This window comes from Abramis brama (genome assembly GCF_963993115.1).
Source record: "Abramis brama genome assembly, chromosome: 1".
Lineage (NCBI taxonomy): Eukaryota > Metazoa > Chordata > Actinopteri > Cypriniformes > Leuciscidae > Abramis > Abramis brama.
The window spans coordinates 62539784-62565673 of NC_139963.1; the positions used below are offsets into that span (position 1 = coordinate 62539784).

Sequence of the window (25890 nt, forward strand, 5' to 3'; positions counted from 1 at the left end):
CATTATACTGTCATAAAATATCCTAAAATTTGACTTTGCAGTGTGTAGTATATGTGTATATGTCACGCAATTAAATGTCAGTTATTTCTTTCTTTTTTTCACATGTGACAATAAAGAGCACAATAGAGAGTTAAAAGAAAAGTTTTTGTCTCTTCCATTCCTGTAAAAACAGACGTAACTAAACTTGCTCTTGTTGGAAAGTTTCAAAGTTAGAATTCACGTTTTAAATGAATACTTGTATGAAGGTAAAAGAGTGGCAAAATTCGAGAGCTTGTAGATTTGAATTTGAGAACAAAATATTCATATTTATAAGCTGAAATTTACCCTCATAGTTCTGATGTGAAAGTCTGAATGTTTCGATTCACACACACAATAAACTAGTCAGACGTTACCAACTAAGTCCAAACGTCGAGCGAAGGGTTCATTATGATGACCATTACACTGACCTCGTACCTTATGCACACCAATAATGTTGAAACGATCTGGTCATCTACAGCTTTAAGATGGTATGAGCTTCTGGAGTCGGGATTTCATCCCAGTTATAGGAATTTCTACCTCTGTTCTGGTGACTGAGAAGAAGGCCTTAGGTTTCCATGATTTGGTTGGATGTTGCTTCTCAGCTCTGAAAGGTACAGTGCTGGAAGTAGAGAGGGGAAAAAGCTGGGATCGTTCCTCATCTCTGACCCCATGCCTAAGTCGGATATAAGCTACAGCAATCAGCTTCACTAAACCACTGAAAGTGCTCTTTTAACACGGACATTTAAAAGGACAGAAGGATGGATTTTCTGCTTCAAGTGATAGGACTAGCTGAGTGAACTTATATTTATATTGTCTTGATGTGTCGTTTCCTATAAATATTCAGATATAAGTGACCAAAAAAGCCATTTTAAAGTAGTTAAAACATCCAAGCGGTAAAATTGTGTTTGCCTCCTCTATTTTAAAACCCACCAGCCGCCACTGGATAACAGAAGTATGTTTAGCAGTAACTACAAAGCTATTTGAGGAAAAAAAATATTACTTATTTTCAATTTAAAAAAAAATAAAGACAAAAAAAGACTGACCTAGCACGTTCTTAATGATAACAGCACTAAACACTAGACAAGAGAGGCCATTACCACACTCTGGGCTACAAGGAAACGCTGAACATTTGGACACCATGTTTCACAGTCACTAGACCAGAGGTCTTCAATCCTGCTACTGGAGGGCCACTGTCCTGCAGAGTTTAGTTCCAACCTGCTTCAGTGCTTTACAACTATAGAACAAAAAGAGTTAAATAATCTTATCACTTCATCTAAAACAACAACATGTTTATTAGATCCTATACCAACTAAACTACTGAAGGAAGTGTTACCTGTAGTGGAAGAGCCTCTCCTCAATATTATTAACTCGTCTTTATCTTTGGGTCATGTTCCAAGAACATTTAAACTGGCAGTTATAAAACCTCTCATTAAGAAACCACAATTAGACCCACATAATCTAGCAAATTATAGACCCATTTCAAATCTACCTTTTATGTCTAAAATACTAGAAAAAGTGGTGTCCACTCAACTGGGCTCTTTCTTGCAAGAAAATGACATCTATGAAAAGTTTCAGTCTGGATTCAGACCGCATCATAGCACTGAAACTGCGCTTGTTAAAATCACAAATGATTTACTTTTAGCTTCTGACCAAGGCTGTATCTCAATACTAGTTTTACTTGATCTAAGTGCTGCGTTCGATACTATAGATCACACAATACTCTTAGATCGACTACAAAATTATACTGGTGTTCAAGGACAAGCATTAAGCTGGTTTAGATCATACTTATCTGACCGCTACCATTTTGTCTATTTAAATGGAGAAAAATCGATCATAACTCCAGTAAACTATGGAGTACCGCAGGGATCTGTGTTGGGCCCTCTGTTATTCTCAATATATATGCTGCCACTTGGAAATATTATAAGGAAACATGGAATTAGTTTCCATTGTTATGCTGATGACACTCAAATATATATTTCATCACGGCCAGATGAAAACGCTAAATTATCCAAATTGACAGAGTGTGTTAAAGATATAAAAGATTGGATGACGCGTAATTTTCTTTTATTAAATCCAGACAAGACAGAGGTAATACTTATCGGTTCAAAAAACCGTCCACAGAACCTCTCACAATACAACTTTGACATCGTAGGATGTCCTGTTACTTTATCCTCTACAGTAAAAGACCTGGGCCCGTATTCATAAAGATTCTAAGAATCCTCTAAGAAAACTCTTAATTTAGCTTAAAAACTTTTACGTAGGAGTCTTAACTTAAAAGCGATTCAGGACCGATCTGAGAGCAACTCTGAGTAAGGAAAAGACAAAAACTTTCATCTTAGTGAGGAGGCGGGGTTGACCCCGTTGCTATGTATGACACAATCTTTTGAAGACTATGATTGTTTGGTTGTCCAAGAAGGAAGAAAAAAGTGATTTTAAGTATAGGGTCTATTCTAAGCCTTCACTTTGAACTTACATGCGTAATTTTTCCTATTTGACCGTTCTCACACACACACACACACATTATATATGTGTATATAAATCCTTTTTTTTTTTTTTTTTACCATGCTGTTAATTTCCTATAAGGTATTTGATTGGCTTAGAATGATACAATTTTTTCCACAATTACACTGATTGCTGGCGTGTCTATTTAAGTGGTGGTTTGAATGTTGGTTTTAATGTATCAAACATGGAATTTTCCCAGTTGCAAAATATCGTAATGTAGTGATTACTTTCATTTCTGGCGCTATGGCATTTCTGTGCTGTGTTGGAGATGTTAGCGTGTCTCTAATAAGATCAGTCTCAAACATGGTCCCTGCACGATCTAATCTATAGCGTCTTATTAACTCACTGTTATTCATTGTCTGCAACACATTTCTTCTCCCTCTTCGTCTTTCTGCCATTTTCTCCTCTGCTAAAAAAACTCTTAAGCCTCTTAAAAGTCCTCGTCCGTGCTCCTAACAATTTTGACCTTAAGACCTCTTTTAAGGGTTAAGATGCTTTCTGAATTGCTGAGTCCCAATTCGCATACTATCCATCCTAAATAGTATGCGAAACTAGAATTAGTACGTCCCAAATCGTAGTATGTTGAAATGAGTGTTCCAAAGATACCCGGATGGTCTACTATTTCCGGTTAGAATTCGAAGTGCAGATCAATGCACACTCTAACGGCTAATATTGCCCACAACCCATTGCGTGCGGGAGGGCGGAGCGGAGCTTTGCGGTGATGTAAACCTGGCAGTCAGATGCAGCAGCGGAGATGCGCCACAGTTTTTAAGTGTAAGAATTCAAATGTTTAACCCTAATAAAAGTTATATTTTATTGTCTCGTAATATTAATGGGTTTATGTTGTGCCAAAAAAGTACCGTGTTTATCTTGTAGGGTCCGATGAAGATACTGAGCGTCATTGCAAGCTACAAAACAATAAATAAAAAGGCTCTAGTACAGTGTCATGCAAGTGTCTTTTTTATGTATTTATTTTGATGTTTCTGTCTGACTGATTTGTAGTAATACTGTGGCTGTACAAATGTTAACTTTATCAGTCCAACCAAAGAAACATGGTTACTACACTTTTACTATAGTAAAAGCATGGTTCATTTTCATCGGGGTATTTTTAAGTATTATACATAAGTATAAGATTAAGTATAAAATACGTTAAACAATAGTTACACTTTAAACTTTAAATATTTTAAATATTTAAAATAAGTAGCTTTCGTTACACACATTGCACATGAACATCAGAACCAGCCGCCTCACAAACGACGACGCCCTGCTTCACTCCTCAATGTGGTAGAACACATTGTAAATGTATTGTGGAAAAAAATGGGAATAGTAAATAAAATTATATTGGACATATAAGAATGAATGAAATGTAAAATGTTTTGTTAACAGTCGAGGTGTGCGTAACTAGGCAACCACGTTCAAGTTCACGTTGCATGACGTCATCGAAGTATGTCCCAGAACGTGCATACTCTTTTGCTACACACTCAAAAGTATGTACTTTTTCCTCACAAAAAAAGTACATACTTTTAGGTCGTAATATAAGTAGGCGAATTGGGACTCAGCAAAGGACTTTTTTCTTTACTAGGATTTTTTTCTTTAATTTTAAGAGTAAACGCCCACATTTCTAAGAATTTTCTTAGAATTTTGTCTCTAGGAGCTACTCTTTGCATTAAGATTCTTAATGAATACGGGCCCTGATGTTTGTCGTTTTTTTCCGGTTCGTGCATTCTGTCTTAAAGGTCCCGTTCTTCGTGATCCCATGTTTCAAACTTTAGTTAGTGTGTAATGTTGCTGTTAGAGCATAAATAATATCTGTAAAATTATAAAGCTCAAAGTTCAATGCCAAGCGAGATATTTTATTTAACAGAAGTCGACTACAGTGAACGGCTCGTTTGGACTACATTCCTCTACTTCCTTCTTTAATGACGTCACTAGAACCGTTTTTTGACTAACCTCCGCCCACAGGAATGCTCCCTCACCTCCCTACTGGCTACTTGCACACTTCTTATAACTTAGCCTACTGTGTTTACTCAGCTCTTACGGTGATTTTCTGAAGTAAAACTGACGCTTCATCTTTTGTGTGATGTACAATAAACTTTATTAAACTCATCAGTACATGTTTGATCATCATTCGGACCTGGTCCGAAACAGCAGACTTGTAGGCTATTAATAAATAATGGATACATACAAGCAGATGACAAATACGTTATAATAACCGTAATTAAACTCCTAAACTATACCCGTTTCATCTCTATACAGCACTCTGACTCTGTAGGCATTATTGTCCAACTCGAACTGAACGCCGTTACTGAGAGTTTCTGATATTATCATCATTCCGTGAGATGAATTTGTCCTGACAGACTGAGCGCGAGCTCGTGAAGCTCCGCCCCCTGGGTCGTCCAGCAGCAGCTTATTTGCATTTAAAGGGCACACACTAAAACAGCTCGTTTTTCTGAGCCCCCAAAAATGACAATTTCAACATGCTGTCAAAAATTATCTGTTGGGTATTTTGAGCTGAAACTTCACATACACACTCTGGGGACATCAGAGACTTATTTTACATCTTGTGAAAAGGGGCATAATACGGGAAAATCCTGGGGTGCCCTTATAATGTTAGTATGTTTTTTAGATCAAAATTTGTTATAATTTAGAAATAAAAGGCATATTTCCTAGCCTGATTTCATCCTCTGATTTGAACGCTCTGTTTGAAGGGGCGTGTCTGCAGTGAGACTTCAGTGTTGTTGCCCACTGCTGTGATTGGCTGACATGCTTGCATATCGTCGCTGTCGGGCGGAAACCTCGTATGTCCAAATTTGGTCAATTTCATATTTTTTCACAAATCGATGCTATTGGTCAGTCCCCACGTGGTTCTGTTATTTTTTCAAATTTAAACCAATCTAAAGTGTTGAAAATAGCTTGAGAGCAAATCTCGTAACTCCATTGGACACTTCCTCGTAACTCCACCTCTTCTTCACTCCGCGGCGGGAGCTTACGCGGCATAATCCGGCATTTTGTCTCCTCAGGATTGAACGTCGCAACGATAAGAAATCCTCGTCGAGCAACACGTAAAGCAAGCCTTAACTCTATTTTATCTGTGTTAAACTATGATATCAGTTATTGATGTATTTTAAATGTCTACGTATTATAGGCTTATTATTACTAGGCTTATTATACGTGTGCATTGTTTTAAAATGTATCTAATATAATACTTGAATTGAAATAAATGTTTTGGATACCAGCATTAAATTATTGTTTTTATTATTATTTTACTGACTCGAAGTTGGCACTGTGCATGTAAAATACCCCAAGTAGCAGGTTTTATTTATGGGAGAAAAAGGGTCTGTCTACTGGCGCCAGTAAGCCTATCATTGCATAGCTCTGTCTGTTTTTTAGACAATAACGAGTGAAAATAGTTAGGTTAGATACATTTGAGTAGGCTTGTTTTGTTAAAAATCGATAGCTGTAATGCTTCGGTGCAGAAGGAAGCCCGTGAGCCACGAAGGTAAGTTTGCGTGCAGATTAGGCAAATTTCCACCTATTATTAGACAGCTAACGTTACCCACACAGCAAAAGGACTCCGCAGCGGATCGGCCGCGGAGGTATCGCGGCTTCCGGAACGGACCCGTGAAACGGACCCGTATCGGCGTCCACTTGCGCGCAGTGACGGATCCGCAACGAAGGCGGATCGCGGATCCGCTGTGGCTCCGCGCTGCATCCGCGATTAAAACCTTGCATCCGCGGCGGGTCCTTTTGGGACCCGAAACGGACTCATAAAAATTCTGGCTCATCTGGCCCGGGTCCGTTTTGGACCCGTTTATCTCATTTTCAAAATCCCTTCTTTTCTTGCTGTAGGATTAACTAAACAATAGGATAAAACCCGAACTATCAATGGGTCTATAGCCTAGGCTACTACAGCAATATAGACCTATATTAAGCTTAAATCTGCATTGCCTTGTATTTTTAACCTAACAATATTGTAAATAGGCTTAACAGAAAAGTTTCAATACAAGACATCAATTTACTGTACACAAATAATCACTACTCAATGGAAATATAAAATTGACATTTACATTTATGGAAAGTTATAGGTTATAGCCTATTCTGTTTTCAAGTAGCCTATGTTGGCTAGGCTAATCTACATTAATTTTGTGGTCAAAACCTAATTTAGTGCTTTATATGCCTAGGTCTGTGCAAACATAAAATATTTTATCTATTAAGCTACAACTTCAATGAAATGCTGCACTATAAACAGCTAAAATATCAGAAAATGAATAACTGGTGAACGACAAGAAGTTCAATAAAAACATGGTTTATTACTCCTATTAATCAGTTTGTCTGGATGGAGGCGGGACACGTCTTCTCGTAGCCCGATCTGTCGCCAGGTTGAACCACCTGATTGCATGCTTGGTGACCTCCGCATCTGTAGCTGAGCGGGTCACAGTATTTTTTCTCACAGCACCTGTAATCAAACAGACAGATATGTTTATGTTTATGTAGCGTCCAAAGCCAAGTATGCTTACACAATACAATATATGAGATAGGTATTAAGGAGATTAAATTTAAAAAGAAACATGACTTAAAAAAGTTATAAACAGGGCTGTGGTGGTTAAAATAAGAGGTGGGTAAACTATGAATTCGTGATCAGGGTAAGGTGTGCCGCGCCTTTCGCTATCGGATGTTTAAAAAAGACATCCAAAATGTTCAAACAATATCAGTGGTATTCAATGGTTCCTTGATCAGAGCACATGTTGTATGTGGATAAATCAGCGTGGTATATTTAAAGTGTTACCAAAAAAGGACATCAAACATCAAAAAAGTCTATGGTATAGTAGCCAGTCTAAAAAAGGCTACACGGTCATATTGGCAAGACCGTTGCTGCGAGGCCGCCCTAAAATTTACAAACTATTTACTTTGTATTTAATATTACTTTGAATTATATACTTACTGAAAAGCAAGGTCTTTGTTGCCATTCTACTGAAGGGCTTTTTGTTATGAACACCCTTCCAGTTTATCTGATGGGACACCTCATCTGTGAAGAGCCTGCCCAAGATGTTCCAGGTCACCCTCTTCACATCCTGGATTTTTTTTATTAAATGGTAGTCATCTGTTAACCATGACTGATAATACACATGGGTTATTTTCTATTCACTAATATTTCCGAAATCAGTCCCTACCTTGAGTAACTCTCCGCATGTTAAATGCCGGTGCAGGGAGTTGAGGTGGTGAAGGGTGTTGCTGTCCTGCCCCATGGTCAGGTGCTATGGGAGAAATGCTATGCTTGGCACTCGGCGAGATGGTGGCGCTGAAGGAATGGATACAAGGAGAGGGGAATATCTTTAGCACTAAGAATGGTAACCATAATATTAATATTATGATTTGTTATTTCAATGTTAAGAGATTATTCCTTACTCTGCCAGTGCAATTGGCTTGGGTTTGAGGCTTCAACTGATACACCAGGCAAGTTGGAAGGTTGTGGCATCCTCAGAGATGCAAAGTCACCATTTTCTGGCTCTTTTTCACTCTCATCAGAGTCCCCAAAACGATGGCTGTTAAGTAACCATTATGGTTATTGCAATCCCAAAATTGCCAAATATACATATAGTACAAGCATCTCTGGCCTATTTTTGAATGCTACGGGAAATAACCTTCCTATTACTGTAGAAACAAAACAAAAACAAGACAGAACACCCTTACACTGGCTTCCTGGCTCTTTTCTCTGGCAGCGCACCGTCCTGCTCTGCATCAGACTGTAGCTCAGAGGTGTTGCAGCCGGTCTGATATTGAGTCATAAGCCTAATGGCGTCTTTGTAGTTGTCTAAAATTGAAAATGTTAAAATGAACATGAGTTTCAAATTAGCTGTAGAGCTGCACATAATATTATTATTATTGATGATGATGATTTTAATAATTATTGTTATTGTCATCTTATTTAACCAGGTTGGTATCATTGAGAACACAAAATATATCTTACAAAAGAGACCTGGCCAAGAATATCATCAGTAGATATAAATGGAAAATTTTAAACACTACAAGGCAAAGACAATTTCATGTGCATTTTCAGAACATAGAAATAATACGTTATTCCAAGCAGAAGGAGAAGCAACCATGAAATTATTTTTAAACAAGAATTTTATGAATTGGCATACCACAAGTTCTGACGACCTTTACATCATATCTTGGCCAGTTTGGCTCATGCTTCTTCTTGTTAGCAGCTGCCCTTTTCACACGTTCAGTGCTCTTAAAGCTGGGCCAGTACACCATCCCGTCGTCGTACCAGTCAATTGGCACAACAGCAATGTACCGCTCGCTTGAAATTCAATTAGATGAAAAGGCATCCTTAATGTAGAAAGAAAGAAAAGGGGTATTTATTAATCATCAAAAAAAGAATAACATGGACTAAAGCATGCACAAGTGTCCAGTGGATGCCGCTTTTAGCCAGGCAAATAAGTTATTATATCAATTTATATACAATTTTAGCACATATTTAAATAAAATAGGACTTCTTCTATTAGTAATTATTTTATATTATTTGATTAAAAAAGCTTTATCAAATATAAATCAAGTAACGAAGATCATAGACATAATACAAAAAAAAAAAACATTAAGCTAAACTTGAAATTATAAATTTGTACATTTATAAATATAATTTATGAATGAGTGTACATGTTTGTTAAATAATGAAATATATGTACAGAAAGAAATGCCTAGTATGGCGTAATCATATTGTATATTTATTAAAATGTCGCTTGACTTCCAGTTACATGTGATTGGTTGCTGCTACGTTGGACGATACTGATTGGATGCCACAAAATAGCAGGTCCCTCCTAATTTGGCAGGGCTTCCGGTTGGGCAGCTACCCATTTTGGCGGGCAGCTGTCCTGATTGGTTCAAGCGTCTGAGCCGCCTCGCCAAAGGTCCATGCAGTTGCTGCGCAACAGCCAATGACCGCGCTAGACACAGTTGCTGTGCAGCTTCACTGCGTTATTTAAAAATGTGGCTTCAATATTCTCGAGAAAAGGAGTTTTGCCTTACGCAATTTTCTGAATTACTTTTTTCTTTACTAGGATTTTTTTCTTTAATTTAAGAGTAAACGCCCACATTTCTAAGAATTTTCTTAGAATTTTGTCACTAGGAGCTACTCTTTGCATTAAGATTCTTTATGAATACGGGCCCTGGGTGTTATACTCGATTGCAACCTGTCTTTTGAAAATCATATTTCATATGTTACAAGAACAGCCTTTTTCCACCTTAGAAACATTGCTAAGCTACGTAATATGCTATCAGTTTCTGATGCAGAAAAGTTAGTTCATGCATTCATGACCTCGAGATTAGATTACTGTAATGCTTTATTAGCCGGTTGTCCTGCATCCTCTATAAACAAGCTACAGTTAGTCCAAAATGCCGCTGCTAGAGTTCTTACTAGATCAAGAAAATATGATCATATAACACCGATTTTATCATCACTACATTGGCTACCTATAAAGTTCCGTATTAATTACAGTGAGGAAAATAAGTATTTGAACACCCTGCTATTTTGCCAGTTCTCCCACTTAGAAATCATGGAGGGGTCTGAAATTGTCATCGTAGGTGCATGTCCACTGTGAGAGACATAATCTAAAAAAAAAAATCCAGAAATCACAATGTATGATTTTTTAACTATTTATTTGTATGATACAGCTGCAAATAAGTATTTGAACACCTGATAAAATCAATGTTAATATTTGGTACAGCAGCCTTTGTTTGCAATTACAGAGGTCAAACGTTTCCTGTAGTTTTTCACCAGGTTTGCACACACTGCAGGAGGGATTTTGGCCCACTCCTCCACACAGATCTTCTCTAGATCAGTCAGGTTTCTGGGCTGTCGCTGAGAAACACGGAGTTTGAGCTCCCTCCAAAGATTCTCTATTGGGTTTAGGTCTGGAGACTGGCTAGGCCACGCCAGAACCTTGATATGCTTCTTACAGAGCCACTCCTTGGTTATCCTGGCTGTGTGCTTCGGGTCATTGTCATGTTGGAAGACCCAGCCTCGACCCATCTTCAATGCTTTGACTGAGGGAAGGAGGTTGTTCCCCAAAATCTCGCAATACATGGCCCCGGTCATCCTCTCCTTAATACAGTGCAGTCGCCCGTCCCATGTGCAGAAAAACACCCCCAAAGCATGATGCTACCACCCCCATGCTTCACAGTAGGGATGGTGTTCTTGGGATGGTACTCATCATTCTTCTTCCTCCAAACACGTTTAGTGGAATTATGACCAAAAAGTTCTATTTTGGTCTCATCTGACCACATGACTTTCTCCCATGACTCCTCTGGATCATCCAAATGGTCATTGGCAAACTTAAGACGGGCCTTGACATGTGCTGGTTTAAGCAGGGGAACCTTCCGTGCCATGCATGATTTCAAACCATGACGTCTTAGTGTATTACCAACAGTAACCTTGGAAACGGTGGTCCCAGCTCTTTTCAGGTCATTGACCAGCTCCTCCCGTGTAGTTCTGGGCTGATTTCTCACCTTTCTTAGGATCATTGAGACCCCACGAGGTGAGATCTTGCATGGAGCCCCAGTCCGAGGGAGATTGACAGTCATGTTTAGCTTCTTCCATTTTCTAATGATTGCTCCAACAGTGGACCTTTTTTCACCAAGCTGCTTGGCAATTTCCCCGTAGCCCTTTCCAGCCTTGTGGAGGTGTACAATTTTGTCTCTAGTGTCTTTGGACAGCTCTTTGGTCTTGGCCATGTTAGTAGTTGGATTCTTACTGATTGTATGGGGTGGACAGGTGTCTTTATGCAGCTAACGACCTCAAACAGGTGCATCTAATTTAGGATAATAAATGGAGTGGAGGTGGACATTTTAAAGGCAGACTAACAGGTCTTTGAGGGTCAGAATTCTAGCTGATAGACAGGTGTTCAAATACTTATTTGCAGCTGTATCATACAAATAAATTTATCATACAAATATTTAAAAAATAATATATTGTGATTTCTGGATTTTTTTTTTTAGATTATGTCTCTCACAGTGGACATGCACCTACGATGACAATTTCAGACCCCTCCATGATTTCCAAGTGGGAGAACTTGCAAAATAGCAGGGTGTTCAAATACTTATTTTCCTCACTGTATAAGGTATTGCTACTGACTTATAAAGCCCTAAACGGCTTAGCTCCAGTCTATTTAACGGATCTTCTATCACCCTATAATCCATCGCGCTCTTTAAGATCAATAAATTCAAGGCTTTTGGTCATACCTAGGATATCCAGATCAACCAAAGGAGGGAGAGCATTTTCACATTTGGCTCCAAAACTCTGGAATAGCCTTCCTGATACTGTTCGTTGCTCGGACTCGCTCTCCCAGTTTAAAACTAGATTAAAGACGCATCTTTTCAGCCAGGCATTCATATAACATTTTTAATCTCACAGTTTCAAACTACAATCCGGCCTCTAGTTCATAAATGCCAGAGGAGAACTGGCCCCCAACTGAGCCTGGGTTCTCCCAAGGTTTTTTTTTCTCCATTAGGTCACCTGATGGAGTTTTAGGACACCATTAGGCCACTTGATGGAGTTTTTTCGGTTCCTTGCCACTGTTGCCTTTGGCTTGCTCAGTTGGGGATATTTTGGGGATATTTAATTTTATTCTATCAATCAATAAATTCCACTAGAAACAAACTTTGTTGTATTATTTTATTTTAATACTGTGAAGCTGCTTTGATACAATCTGTATTGTGAAAAGCGCTATACAAATATACTTGATTTGATTTGATTTGATTCATCCTTTCTTTGAATATTCAAGCGATTCTGAAGAGATTCAGGTGTGTTTGATTAGGGTTGGAACTAAACTTTGCAGGACAGTGGCCCTCCAGGAGCAGGATTGAAGACCTCTGCTCTAGACACTTCCTCAATGTGGAATTGACTCTCTTTTGCAGTCTGTCTCTAGTGGCCAGTCGATGAATTGCAGTTTAAGTTACTTCTGTATCGGCTTCACAAGAGAGACCGGAAGGTTGCCGCCTTAAAGGTACATATCTTTTTTTCGGAGAGTGATTTCTATCAGGATGACTCTGAACCAGACAATGTGGAAACAGACGATTCAGAACAGGACTATGTCTTGGTCAATATTACAGAAAACAGGAGTATGTTTGGCAGTCACAGCTATTTTAAGAAAGAAAAAAAAGAATATTATTGATTTTATATTTAAAAAAAAAAAAAAAAAAAAAAAATAGGGGGGACCTATGATGACAAGAGAGTCTTGTCATCTAGACAAGAGAGTCCATTACCACACTCTGAGCTACAAGGAAACGCTGAACATTTGGACACCATGTTTCACTTCCTCAAATCTGCTTCACAGCTTTATCAGCGCTTTAACCTGTTCTGAGAACAGAGCTATTCTCTGAACGTGTTCAAATCATCCTGCAAAATCACCATCATCTGGAAATCACACTGAATGCTGCACTTGAAGTCCATTTCAGAGTCTTGCATATCTGAGCTTTCTCTATTCTCCTGAGTAACTCTCTCAGTTAAATGATCTATAAGAGATCGTTTGAGGTTTTGCATATGTGATAGTCCTATTTCTCTTTATTTTGCAGATTTTAAACACACAAACACTAAAATTGTACATGAAGCATTGCCTTTATCGCATTTGCTGTCGATGAATTAATCATGTTACTGCCATGATGGTGTTGTTCCAGCATCTACCAGCAGAGGGTTGATGAGATTATTCAGTCAATTCCTGACCCAATCCCAGATGAAAACAGTGAGGATCAGGCACTCTTTTAAAAAGACAAATTTCAGGCTATACTTCTGGACTCTATTCATATATATATATATATATATATATATATATATATATATATATATATATATATATCACAAAAAGTTGCTTGTATACAGACTGTTTAATGTACAAGGGATCATTAAAAGATCACTAGTAGAGGGAAATCTTACCAATCCCTGAACTTCACGACACATGACCCTAAGAGTGATCACTGATAGGCTGTCTGTCACCCGCAAAAATCCAATCATGTTTTAGAGATGAAAAAATCATGCCCTGACTAACATAACTACTTTATATTCAAGGACCTTGACAGAAATGTAGTGGAATAAAAAGTGTGATATTTGTCTTTCAAATGTAGTGAAGTTAAAGTAACAAGTTTCCAGAAAAAATAATACTCAAGTAAAGTACAGATACTCAAAAAGTGTACTTAAGTACAGTACTTAAGTAAATCGTTACTGTCCACCTCTGGATGAGGAACAGCACTTACTTCTGTTATAGTCTCCATAATGACCATAATGATGAGATCTACATGGATGATGGAGATCATGAATATATCAACTCTGACTCTGATCAAGACAATGTTAATCAATCTCAGAAAAAAGTACTTTTTTCAAAAGGTACATCTTTATGCCTAAAGCATGCATATTGGCACCACAGACTGTAAAAAAATATGTGTGTAGTGTGTGTGACGTCACCCATTGGTTTCTGAAGAGCGTTTTTGAAGCCTAAAGTGGGCGGAGCCGGCCGTCGCCATCTTGGCAGCGCGTCACTCCCGGATAACAGAAAATGGGCAAAGAGGCGGGACGTGGGTGAGCTGAGGCTATTGGTATTGACCTGTTGCTGAAACCACGCCTGCCTAGCTCGACGTGAACGAGTTAGCTCAGGCTAAGGAGCTAATGCTATATGCTAAAGGCCTCGCGCTAAAGTGACAGCTGATGATGTAAAGCCAATAGTTAAAGTTCCTGTTTTTGCCCTTTGAAATATTATAATAGTTAAAAGACATAGCTACAAGTGAGACTGTGTATCGTGATTCTGTACTATTCTGCTTGTTGAAAAAGTATTATACAGTGACTTACAATATTACTCTGAGCTTGTGTGTGTGTGACAGTGATTTATGTGCGTACATGTCAGTCACTCTTTTTTTACAGTCTATGGTCCGTCAGCTCGGCATCGCTCGTCAAGTTCGTAGAGAGCTTTATTATTCAGTCCACTTTTAATTCTGATTTTGGCCGTCTCTCTAATGGGCCAAACCATAGATATAACCTCAGGAGTTCAAGTAAATACGCTAGAAATCTGCACTCATTCAAGAATGTGCATCTACTGCATGGATGAACTGACACCTGCAGGATTTCATCTGACGGTACTTTTTATTAACACTAAAAAGTTAAATAAGCATATGTAGTCTATCTGTCCCGTGAGGGCAACGGTACCGCAGAACGAGTGTAGCCTCTATATCTATAGACACTTTCAAATCTGAACTCCAAAAAGCAACAACATTGTCAGACATCCATGAGTGCATATTCACAGAGGAAAACAACTGGAAAACCCATCCATCCATCCATCTTCTTCCGCTTATCCGGGGCCGGGTCGCAGGGGCAGCAGTCTAAGCAAAGATGTCCAGACTTCTCTCTCCCTAGACACTTCCTCCAGCTCTTCCGGGGGAATACCGGGGCATTCCCAGGCCAGCCGGGAGACATAATCCCTCCAGCGGGAAGGCGTCCAGGAGGCATCCGGAACAGATGCCCGAGCCACCTCAGCTGACCCCTCTCGATGTGGAGGAGCAGTGGCTCTACTCTGAGCTCCTCCCGAATGGTCAAGCTCCTCACCCTATCTCTAAGGGATCGCCCAGCCATCCTGCGGAGAAAGCTCATTTCGGCCGCCTGTATCCGGGATCTTGTCCTTTGGGTCATGGCCCACAGCTCATGACCATAGGTGAGAGTAGGAACGTAGATTGACTGGTACATAGACCGCATTACTGCAGAAGCTGCACAGATCCGTCTGTCAATCTCCCGTTCCATCTTTCCCTCACTCGTGAACAAAACCCCAAGATACTTGAACTACTCCACCAACCTGACGTAGGCAAGCCACCCTTTTCCGACTGAGAACCATGCCCTCGGATTTGGAGGCGCTGATTCTCATCCCAGCCGCTTCACACTCGGCTGCAAACCGTCCCAGTGCATGCTGAAGGTCCTGGTCTGAAGGGGCCAGCACGACAACATCATCCGCAAAGAGCAGAGAAAAAATCGTGTGGTCCCCAAACCTGACACCCTCCGGCCCCTGGCTGCGCCTAGAAATTATGTCCATAAAAATTATGAACAGAATCGGCGACAAAGGGCAGTCCTGCCGGAGTCCAACATGCACCGGGAACAAGTCTGACTTACTGCTGGCAATGCGAACCAAGCTCCTGCTCCAGTCGTACAGGGACCGGACAGCCCTTAGCAAAGGGCCCCGGACCCCATACTCCCAGAGCACCCTCCACAGGACGCCGCGAGGGACACAGCCGAATGCCTTCTCCAAATATATTACAACTGGAAAACAGTGCTGGTTATTCTCTCGATACTCGACCACGACGGAGTCCAAAGGCGTGAGCAAATTAATGGGTGTATTAAATTGTATGAAATAATCCCGAAAAAAGCACAAACACGGCAGAGATGCTGAGTTCAGCGGCTGGAATTAGCTGAGGTGACGTGACGCTAACCGACAGCAGACTAGGAATGGCGTATCGATATATGAAGCATCAATATATCGATACTGACGTTGAGTATCAAAAGTATCGATACTCAAATATATATATATCGATACTACAATGTTTTTTTGTTTATTTTCTGCAAGTGATTTTGTTTATTTGACAATAAAGCTAACGCGTACAATATGCATTGAACTGGATGAATAACCTATGTTAGTGAATAATTGTGTAGTAGAACCACTTCCCTGCTCATCTGAACTGAACACACGCAAATGCTGCAAGTCAGAACCAATCAATCACAGAGAGCGTTCACACACTGCCGATAATGCATTCAAACAGGGCTGCGTTTCCCAGAACAATGCTTAACAGAAGACTGAAAAACTATGTTTGAGCTATTTCACAATAAACAAATTTTAGCCTAGATAGTTTGTGCAATTACATTTTTTTTTTTTAATTAAATGTTAAAAGTTCATACTGATGTTCTATTCTGTAACTAATTTTAATATAAACATACACTGTCAGAATAAAAAGGTTGCATTTTATGGGTGCAACAGCCTGTCACTGGCAGTCCCTTATGAAAATGAACATTACAGTGACCATAGTTCAAATAGGCCTATAATATTTTGTAGATTTCCATGGTTACCACTACAAGTAAACATTTAACCATATGTAAATCAAAATAAAATCTAATAAATTCAAATTAAGGCGTATTGAATGTTAAAATGCCTTTCAAATATAATGTTAAGTGGGTATACTGGCCTTGAAAGGATCAGTATCATAATATCGTCCATCCGTACAGCAGACAAACTGCTGATAGTAACAGGCTGACATCAGCGACAATTCACCTGTCACTCAAGTGGCCCCTTAATTAAGCAGAATTTTAAGGCTTAATATCATTTAAACGTTTGAGTTATAAATAAATTCACCCCCCTCACAGTTTTCATGAAGGGCAAGATTAGTTATTTAGACCAAAACCAATTTTTGTTCCAGGCTGTAAACATATTTTTTTTCTGCTGTAAAGTTGGGCATTTTAACATGGAGGATATATGGAATTGACTCTCTTTTGCAGCCTGTCTCTAGTGGCCAGTCGATGAACTGCAGTTTAAGTTACTTCTGTATCGGCTTCACAAGAGAGACCGGAAGGTTGCCGCTTGATTGGCACCTTAAAGGTACATATTAATACCTGTGTACAAAGGTACCTTTTGAAAAGGTTTTGGCCCAGTGACAGCTTTAGTATCGTTTTTACTAAGAGTGATTTCTATCAGGATGACTCTGAACAAGACTGTCGATGTGGAAACAGACGATTCAGAACAGGACTATGACTTGGTCAATATTACAGAAAACAGAAGTACGTTTGGCAGTAACTGCTATTTTAAGGGGAAAAAAAATTCCATTACCACCCTCTGAGCTACAAGGAAACGCTGAACATTTCGACACCATATTTACTTCCTCAAATCTGCTTCACAGCTTTATCAGCGCTTTAACCTATTCTATGTTGAGGTTAAAAAAAAAATAGTGGTAAAATACTATAAGTGGTTACATTGTAACTTAATAAAATGAGGTTTAAAACATCAGTCATATATGTCTGTTTGGGTTTGATTAGACACGGGAAAATATTAAAACATGCTGTAATGTGAAACTATTAACAGTTTATAAACATTAAAATAAGAGGATATTTGCATTATTATTTGTATATATCATATTGCAGATATCTCTACTAATGATGCTTAAAATTAGCATTAAATGAAAATTCATGTTTCTAAATGAATGATATTCATCTTATTGTGAATGTTTCATACATCCATAAAGAATAGAGTAGAGTAGAATAGAGCAGAATAGAATAGAATAAAGTAGGAAAGGATAGAATAGGATATAATAGAATAGTAATTATTGTCATTATACGCAGGTGCAATAAAACTCTACACAGCAAATGTACCAGTGTTAAATGAACACTGCTCAGTGTTTATGAGTCCAGAAATAAAGTAAATCTGGGGCCTGTACCATGAAGGTAGCTGAACAAACTCGGGGTTACAGGATTAGTTTTGAGTTGACAAAACCAAACCGATGCAATCAGGCTTTATTGGTACCATGATGCAGCTCATCAACTTTCTTTGTCAACTCAGGCTTTGATCCTTAAGCTATGATTACTCCACGCGCGCGTGCACATAAAAGAGTGACGACACTGAACAACCAATCGCAGGTAGAGCGAGAGCGATATATTTTTCCGCGGAGGAGCAAGAGATAATCATTCATAATTACGATTAATTTAAATATGTATGTCAAGCTCGAAACAATACGTTCTCTGCTGCCAAAGCAAGAGAAGACTGTTGGAGAAAGATTGCTGATTGTTAATGTGTAAGTTAAACAAATACGTTCTATATTTATGTAAAATTATGTATGTATATATGTATGCCTATATGTGTACTATAGCCTATAGCTATTTTTATAATATATAAAAAATGTGCATGTATGTACTAAGAAAGATTAATATTCATTGATTTTTAGATGCAACCCCAACTCCAAATGTTCTTGGCAGCAGATAAAGACAAAATATAAAAATATAATTCAAAGTGGTTATTTCAAGGAGTTAATTCAAAGAGTATTTACCACAACCTTTTATTACTTTTGTGAACATTTTATCACACTTGTTTGCAGCAAACAGAAATAAAGAATTAAATTCAGAAAACCAGAATACACTGGTGGAGGAGTGGGCTCTGAGTAGCAATAAGGGATGGCCGATTATGGATGTGATTACAGGTGCTGTACAATCTGACCCTGGTGCTGGCTCCTCTAAGCAAGTAACACTGGGTACGTGTGCAATACATTACTACTTTTTTTTAAGTTTTAAATATGGCTGACTGTATGTTCTGCAGGGAAATACAGTGTCCCTGTTGAAGCTAGCACACACACACACACACACACACACACACACACACACAGTCTCCCACACAGAGATCAGTATGCAGCAGACAGAACACCAAACATAACCTGCTTTAAAACAGTTATGCTTTACATTGGCCTATATTTATTTATTAGGGTGAAGCAAATGATGAAGACACTCTGTCTGTGTGTTCTCAGACAGTTGCTGATGTGAATGCACTGGGCTTTTTATTATGGCAAACATTTGAATGTGTGGCATAAAAAAGGGACTGGCCCTTACACATCTCTTTTGTAGGATTTTTCACAACCTGCCCCAGAAACTGAGGCCTCTACCTCAATGGGCTTCAGAAGAAATGTGTAAGGATTTAAAACCCTTGACATAAATTACAGTCAGTCCTGTGTTTGTAGGAAGTCAAGGAACTTTTTGTGATTTTGATGAGCCTCCAGAAAACTTGTAATGATCATGTTTGTGGTGGAATTATGTTTCAGGTGGAAACAGACTCAGTCAGGGCCCTGTACAAAAGGAGTCTTGAACTAGACTGCACACTAAAGGAGTCTTGAACTAGACTGCACACTAAAGGAGTCTTGAACTAGACTGCACACTAAAGGAGACTCGAACTAGACTGCACACTAAAGGAGACTTGAACTAGACTGCACACTAAAGGAGACTTGAACTAGACTGCACACTAAAGGAGTCTTGAACTAGACTGCACACTAAAAGAGACTCTAACTAGACTGCACACTAAAGGAGTCTCGAACTAGACTGCACACTAAAGGAGTCTCGAACTAGACTGCACACTAAAGGAGTCTTGAACTAGACTGCACACTAAAGGAGTCTTGAACTAGACTGCACACTAAAGGAGTCTTGAACTAGACTGCACACTAAAGGAGTCTTGAACTAGACTGCACACTAAAGGAGTCTTGAACTAGACTGCACACTAAAGGAGTCTTGAACTAGACTGCACACTAAAGGAGTCTTGAACTAGACTGCACACTAAAGGAGCTGACTGTGAGCTGAGGAGGCTCCAAACAAAATCAAACAGCTGGATAAAACTGATCTCAGTATGTATATAGTTATATAGTATATATATATTATTATTTAACCAAGTAACACTTTAGTATGAATATTTATTAATGCAACTTTCTCTTGCTCTCTTTCTCCCTCCCATCCCACAAAACCAATAAAACAGTTTGAGACCTATCTGCAGTTTCAATGTGCTTTTATTAAGTGTAATATTGTATGGTGATTGCATCTACATCTGCACCAGCTGGGTGGTCAAGTGTGATTGGGTCAGTTTCATCGGGGAGAAGCTGGTTTTGTGGTGTTTCTCGCTCCGTTCTACTGGTGGCTATATTGTGCAGAATGGCACATGCAGCCACTATCTGTGATGCCCGCTCTGGTGACTCTGAAGCGCCGAACACAGTTGAAATGTGCCTTTAGGATGCCAAAGGTCATCTCTATCTTCACTCTGGTTTTACTGAGGGCCACATTGAAGCGGTGCTGTGGCCCTGTCTGAGGGTCATGATAGGGGGTTATTGTGTAGGTTTTTCTAGCTCAGTTTAAATGAACAGTGTTTTGTACTGTACCAAATTTAACTTGCTTTCCTCAAAGCGCTGACACAACACAGACTCATGGAAAATTTGTAAGACAAGCACTGGAGCCAGGCCATTTGGCATCCAAACTTGATCATATGTTCATGACCACAAGTCGTCTGCAGATGAAATGTTTAGTAGATCATTGTTATATCTGTTAAAGTTACTATTAATTTAAAGATTCATCTCACAGAAAATAATCATCTCACATATTCACATCATCTCTACCTGAACATTAAGGCTGTGATAGGATTTCCTATTAACATAATCTGCCTCATGTTCCCTAGAGCAGTGGAGATTGGAGCAATAGACTGCATACATGTTGCAATGACTTGGGAATCCTATCATAAGATTATCAGAAGAATAATAAAAAAGATTCAAAATAATTCTTAATATGTATTATATTGTATAGTACATTTGTGAAATTTGCTTTTTGAGAAAAAAAAAGTGTTCATGTGATGTCACCCTATCAATATATCTTACCGGCAATTTTATAAAAGCCCTCTTTTATGGACATGGTCAATAAATGTCCGGGGGAACATTATTAATTAAACTTTTCATGTACTCCTGCAGAGCGAGGACCAGCTTGCGAATGGTTCGACAAACATATGTTTTCCCCTAGCTTCTGTGCGTCACCCACCGTGCAAGAATGTACCACTTGCAAAAAAAAAAAAAAATGCAACGCAATACAATTTGCGGTACAGTAAGTGCATGAATTTGACGTGTTAAATTCTTTATGTGCGGCTCAAGAAGTTCGCAAAGATAAGACATTCCTTCCGCGGAAAATCTGTATCTTTCATACAAGTAACTATCAGTTAAGGCAAGGGGATTTTGTCTGGCTAAAAACTCTTTCTCTACGAAGTGCTCGTCAAACAATTTGCGCTGAGATGTTCACCGGATTTGGAAGAAAAGGTGAAGTCATTGCAACAGACACTGGGAATAAGTTACGTCACCTGTATGTTTCTTTGCTCTCAGCTGATTGGTCAAACTTCGGTCTGAGATCTTGAATCCAGAACATAACCTACCCCGGAGCAGGTTAGCCGTGCAGCGTAAGATACCATGGCAACGAACACCGATTAAAGCCGAGCTACTTTCATAGTACCTAAAACCCAGGGTTGGCGGAAACTAAGCTGAAACATAGCTGGCTAGCCACCTAATCCGGCTTCATGGTACAGGCCCCTGGTCAGTAATAAGTGTGTCACGGAGTCACCAGATCAGCTCGCTCCGCTCACTCGTTCCCTCTCCCCGGAAGTCTGATTCACCGCTCCTGCACATCATCACCGACTCACACTATAAAGAGACACTTCCCTAGTGATGGCAAAATGAGGCTTCCTGAACCACTGAGACCTCGCAGCCCATTGCTTCACTCAAAGGGTCATTACTCGAAGCTTCATTCAGCATTGCTCACTAGTGACACCTAGCGACTGTGCAAAGAAACAGCAGACAAATAAATCAATACTGAACCAATGACCTGAGCAGACATTTGTCCATTGCCTGGGTATAAAATGGGACTGGGGATATAGAGGAGCAAACTGCAACACTGCAGGTTAGGGTGGGTGAAGGAAGGATTACAAATGATTTTTATTGAGGAACAGAATTGTTTCAAGTGTGTTGGGGTTTAGACGATTCCTCTTCTTGGACAAAACCTCTCCAGCCTTGGAAAAGATCTTTTCGCATGGAACAGAGGATGCAGGAGAACATAAAAACGCCAGTGCCAGCTGATATAAATGAGGAGACTGATGCTTATGTTGAGCCCAATATACCAACGCATTCTTATCCTAGGGCGTCATATACTGACGCTTTTGACATTTCGTCTACATCGAACGCACATGGCACCCTTTAGCGTCAGTATGAGACGCACAGAGCTTTGTTCGGTTATGGGTAGGTTTAGGTCTGGGGTAGGTTTAGGGTTAGACCGCTAGGAGGCGCCTTCTGGCCCATATCTATCTGCGTCTCATATTGACGCTAAAGGGTGCCATGTGCGTTCGATGTAGACGAAATGTCAAAAGCGTCAGTATATGATGCCTTGGGATGAGAACGGGCTGAATATACTAGTGGATCCTCAGATCTTGTGAGATTCACTTCTGATAAATATCGGTCCACTTCTAGAGTAGCATCTGCTGTTGCACTTGAGCTCCTTCTACTGTTATCAACCGTGCTGTCCAGCAGAGGCCAAAGGTCACCTAATAATAAAGATACAAAGTAAAAATCCATTAACAATGGTTCACAGTACTAATCACTAATGTGAACATTCACACAACAAAGGCATATACTACTTGCTGTTGTGTGAAGATTGACCTGCTTCTGAAGAGGCTGGCAGCTGAGCTGGGGGTGTGTTGGTGGAAGCAGAATGGAGACCAGAACTTCTGATTACAGAAGCACATTCAGATTTTAATCTTGATACCGCTTCTTGCAGTTTCCCTTGACTTAAGAATCCCAGTGTTTTGAATCTGGGATCCAATGACGTGGGTATGGTCATCACACTTATTAATTCTAAATGTACTGCATGTTCCCTGACCCTCCGCACAAGGCTGTCACCCAGCTGATGTTAAATTTGAATTGAGGCCTTCTAGCTTGCTCGTTACAGCGTGATTAAGCATCTTCATCAGAGGTATCACTTTGGAGGCAGACACCCTTTTCTCTCCCAAAAGCTCTACTGTATCCTGGCGGAAAGGGGCAAGAACATCTAAAGCATCCTGGACTGCCTCATACTCCAGGGCTGTAGGAGGGGTGACGTCAGTCTTTAGAGAGGCCAGGGCTGCCCCCACTGGCTCTCTCAGCTGACAGAGACGTTTCCACCTTTTGACCACAAGATGTTGTTAGTGTGCAATGTGTTGAAAAGCTTCAAGTAATGAACCATTTTATGATACATTCAAGGGGGAAAGCCCCAGTGCTTCACAAAGATTCATTTCACCATCACTACTAAGGGGCAGCAATAAATACAGAATGTGGAGTGAAAGTAGCAACAATGATTAGCCTACCTTCTTTGAAGTCTCAAACAGAAAACAAAGCCAGTAGCCCACGCAAACAACTGCTCTTCAGGTCTTAAACAGCGCACGGAAATCTAATCGCGTGCACAACTCCGCCCACAGAGAAACGCTCTTAAAGGGGCCATGTCACTTTTACCTTGCTACAGATAGATAGATAGATAGATAGATAGATAGATAGATAGATAGATAGATAGATGTGGGAAACTGCTAAAAGAAAGAAGTGAGACTAACAGTAATTCTCTCATGCGCAAAAGTAGCCAATACACTGTTCAGAGCAGATGTGTGTTGAGACAGTGTTGTTCACAGTATATGCACTTCTCATACGTTTCACACACACTTAAAGTAGGGCTGTAGTACTCGAGTCCGGACTGGAGGACACTGGTCTTGCCAAATACGGCTTTTGGTCTCGACTGAGTCCAGGTGTCTTTATTATGTTCCCAGTAAGCACACATACGTCGCCGCGATATTAAAACAAAATATTATTGGAGGGAAAGTGAAACACTGGCCACCGACCTAATAACTAGCGATGGGCATTTCGGCTCTTTTTCGTGAGCCGGCTCGTTCGACTCAGCTCACTGAAAAGAGCCGGCTCTTTTGACTCACAAACGGCTCTTTAAAAAATAAATGTTTAAATAAACTTGCTGAAAGTCCACCGCTAGAGCAACGTGAATATTCACATTTTTAATTGTCCATAACAACCCGAAAACTAGCCTGCTTGCCTTGCACATCTAATTAATGGGCAAAGTTTTCCAACTTTTTTTTTCTTACCTTTTTTTTTGTGTGTGTGTGTGTGGATGTTATGGAGCTTGTAGAAGTTTAGCTCTTGCGTTCTTCTGAACATCTCACTGAATGACATCTGAACATTGCCCGATGTAATTTCTGAGTCATATCACTCCATAATCTGCCTCTCTTTTAAATGCCTATTCCACGGGTGGTAGACTCCAATGACTGGCTGTTTTAAAATATAGCTAATATCGAAACAAAATAACCCAGGCAGTCTCATCTACGAGACGTTTAGGCCTCCTCCAATACTGACAGCTGGGCTCATAGCTTGCAGGTTTGCTTAGTGGCAAACTTTTTTCATTTGATTGGTTCAACCGTCACCCGCCCGAATTTAATTAAAATATTATTTTTCGTCGTGTCATCCGCCCGATCCGCGGTTTATCTGCATCTCTAGTGTGTGTGTGTGTGTGTGTGTGAGTTGGCTCGGCCCTCCCTCATGCAGTTTAATTGGTTGACATCGCGTTTATGATTGACAGGAACAGAATGTGAGGCTGATCAGACAGTCGAAACGAATGTGTGTGCTCCTTTAGGCCTATATAATTCTTTTTTTGTTGTTCTTTGAATTAGTCAATTATTTTAAATAAAATTAAAATCATTCATTATTTCATTATTACATAATGATTTAATTTCTATAGGCTATATTTTTTAGCAGACTTTTTTTTCCTGTCCTGGACTCGGTCATGACTCGGACTCGAACCTTTTTGGACTCGGTCTTGTCTTGGACTCGACAAAGGTGGTCTTGACTACAGCCCTAACTTAAAGCAACACTTCACTGTGGCATCGTGTCACTAAACAGCAACTCTAGCAGAATTTCAACACTCATTTGATGAGAATAGAGGAAGTGAATAACCAGAGGAGGAGCAGATGAGGAAGAGCTGTAACTATATATAATGAAGAGAAAGACTGACAGAAACACAAAATGGCTGATAAGTGTGATCTGTGTCTGCTGGGACTGATCATTCTCTCTTCACTTCTCACAGGTAAAGAAATCTGTATTTTCTCTAAAGACGTTTGCTTTACTGTTTTCCACCCCCTCTTTCTACCACAATGACCATTTGTAGTTCTTAAAGGCACAGAGGGGCTGATAGTGATCACTGTAGGCCAAGATGTGTGTACATCAGGGGTCGATGAATTGTCACACATGTAGTACCGTGGGGGAAGTTGTAATTATCTGATTGGTCAGTTTGAACGTCTCACATTTGGGTTTTAGTCACATGGTCAGGAAAGGATAAAAGAAGATTGTAACAGTTGCTCTGTCTCTTTTATTCTCTAGGTCCCTTTCTTGGGGCTCTCTCTCTCTTTACTTCATCTTTTCTTTGTATTTCTCTCTCTCTCTCTCTCTCTCTCTCTCTCTCTCTCTATCTATCTTCTCAGGTCACATTTTACATATATGCTGGGTACAATTAATGGTATAAGTTATTATCATAGTATTTTAAGTATAACTATAACCATGTTGTCATTAATTTCAATTACAAATAATGTGCTAACTAGTTTTGATTTGGTATTGACTTGCTATATAGTATAATAGTGCTTTCTATTGCAATACAATATTGTCACTCTCTATATTAACGCTCTCCCACATATTAATCTATTGTAACTGCGCTTATTTCCGTCGTTGGTATAAGTGGTGTAACGGTCACTTTGTGCTTTTATGTTAATCTGAGGTAAAATGAGAACT

General features: G+C 39.6%; 1 protein-coding gene across 1 annotated transcript in view; it reads left to right on the forward strand.

Moving 5' to 3' along the window:
• The first annotated feature begins 24667 nt into the window (after positions 1 to 24667).
• The window catches only part of LOC311078161 (uncharacterized protein), a 30613-nt gene continuing 29390 nt past the window's right edge, over positions 24668 to 25890 (forward strand). The window contains exon 1 of the mRNA XM_084106869.1: positions 24668 to 25192. Coding sequence (XP_083962995.1) covers positions 25132 to 25192 — 61 coding nt within the window. The 5' untranslated portion in view covers positions 24668 to 25131. The remainder of the gene's footprint in view (positions 25193 to 25890) is intronic.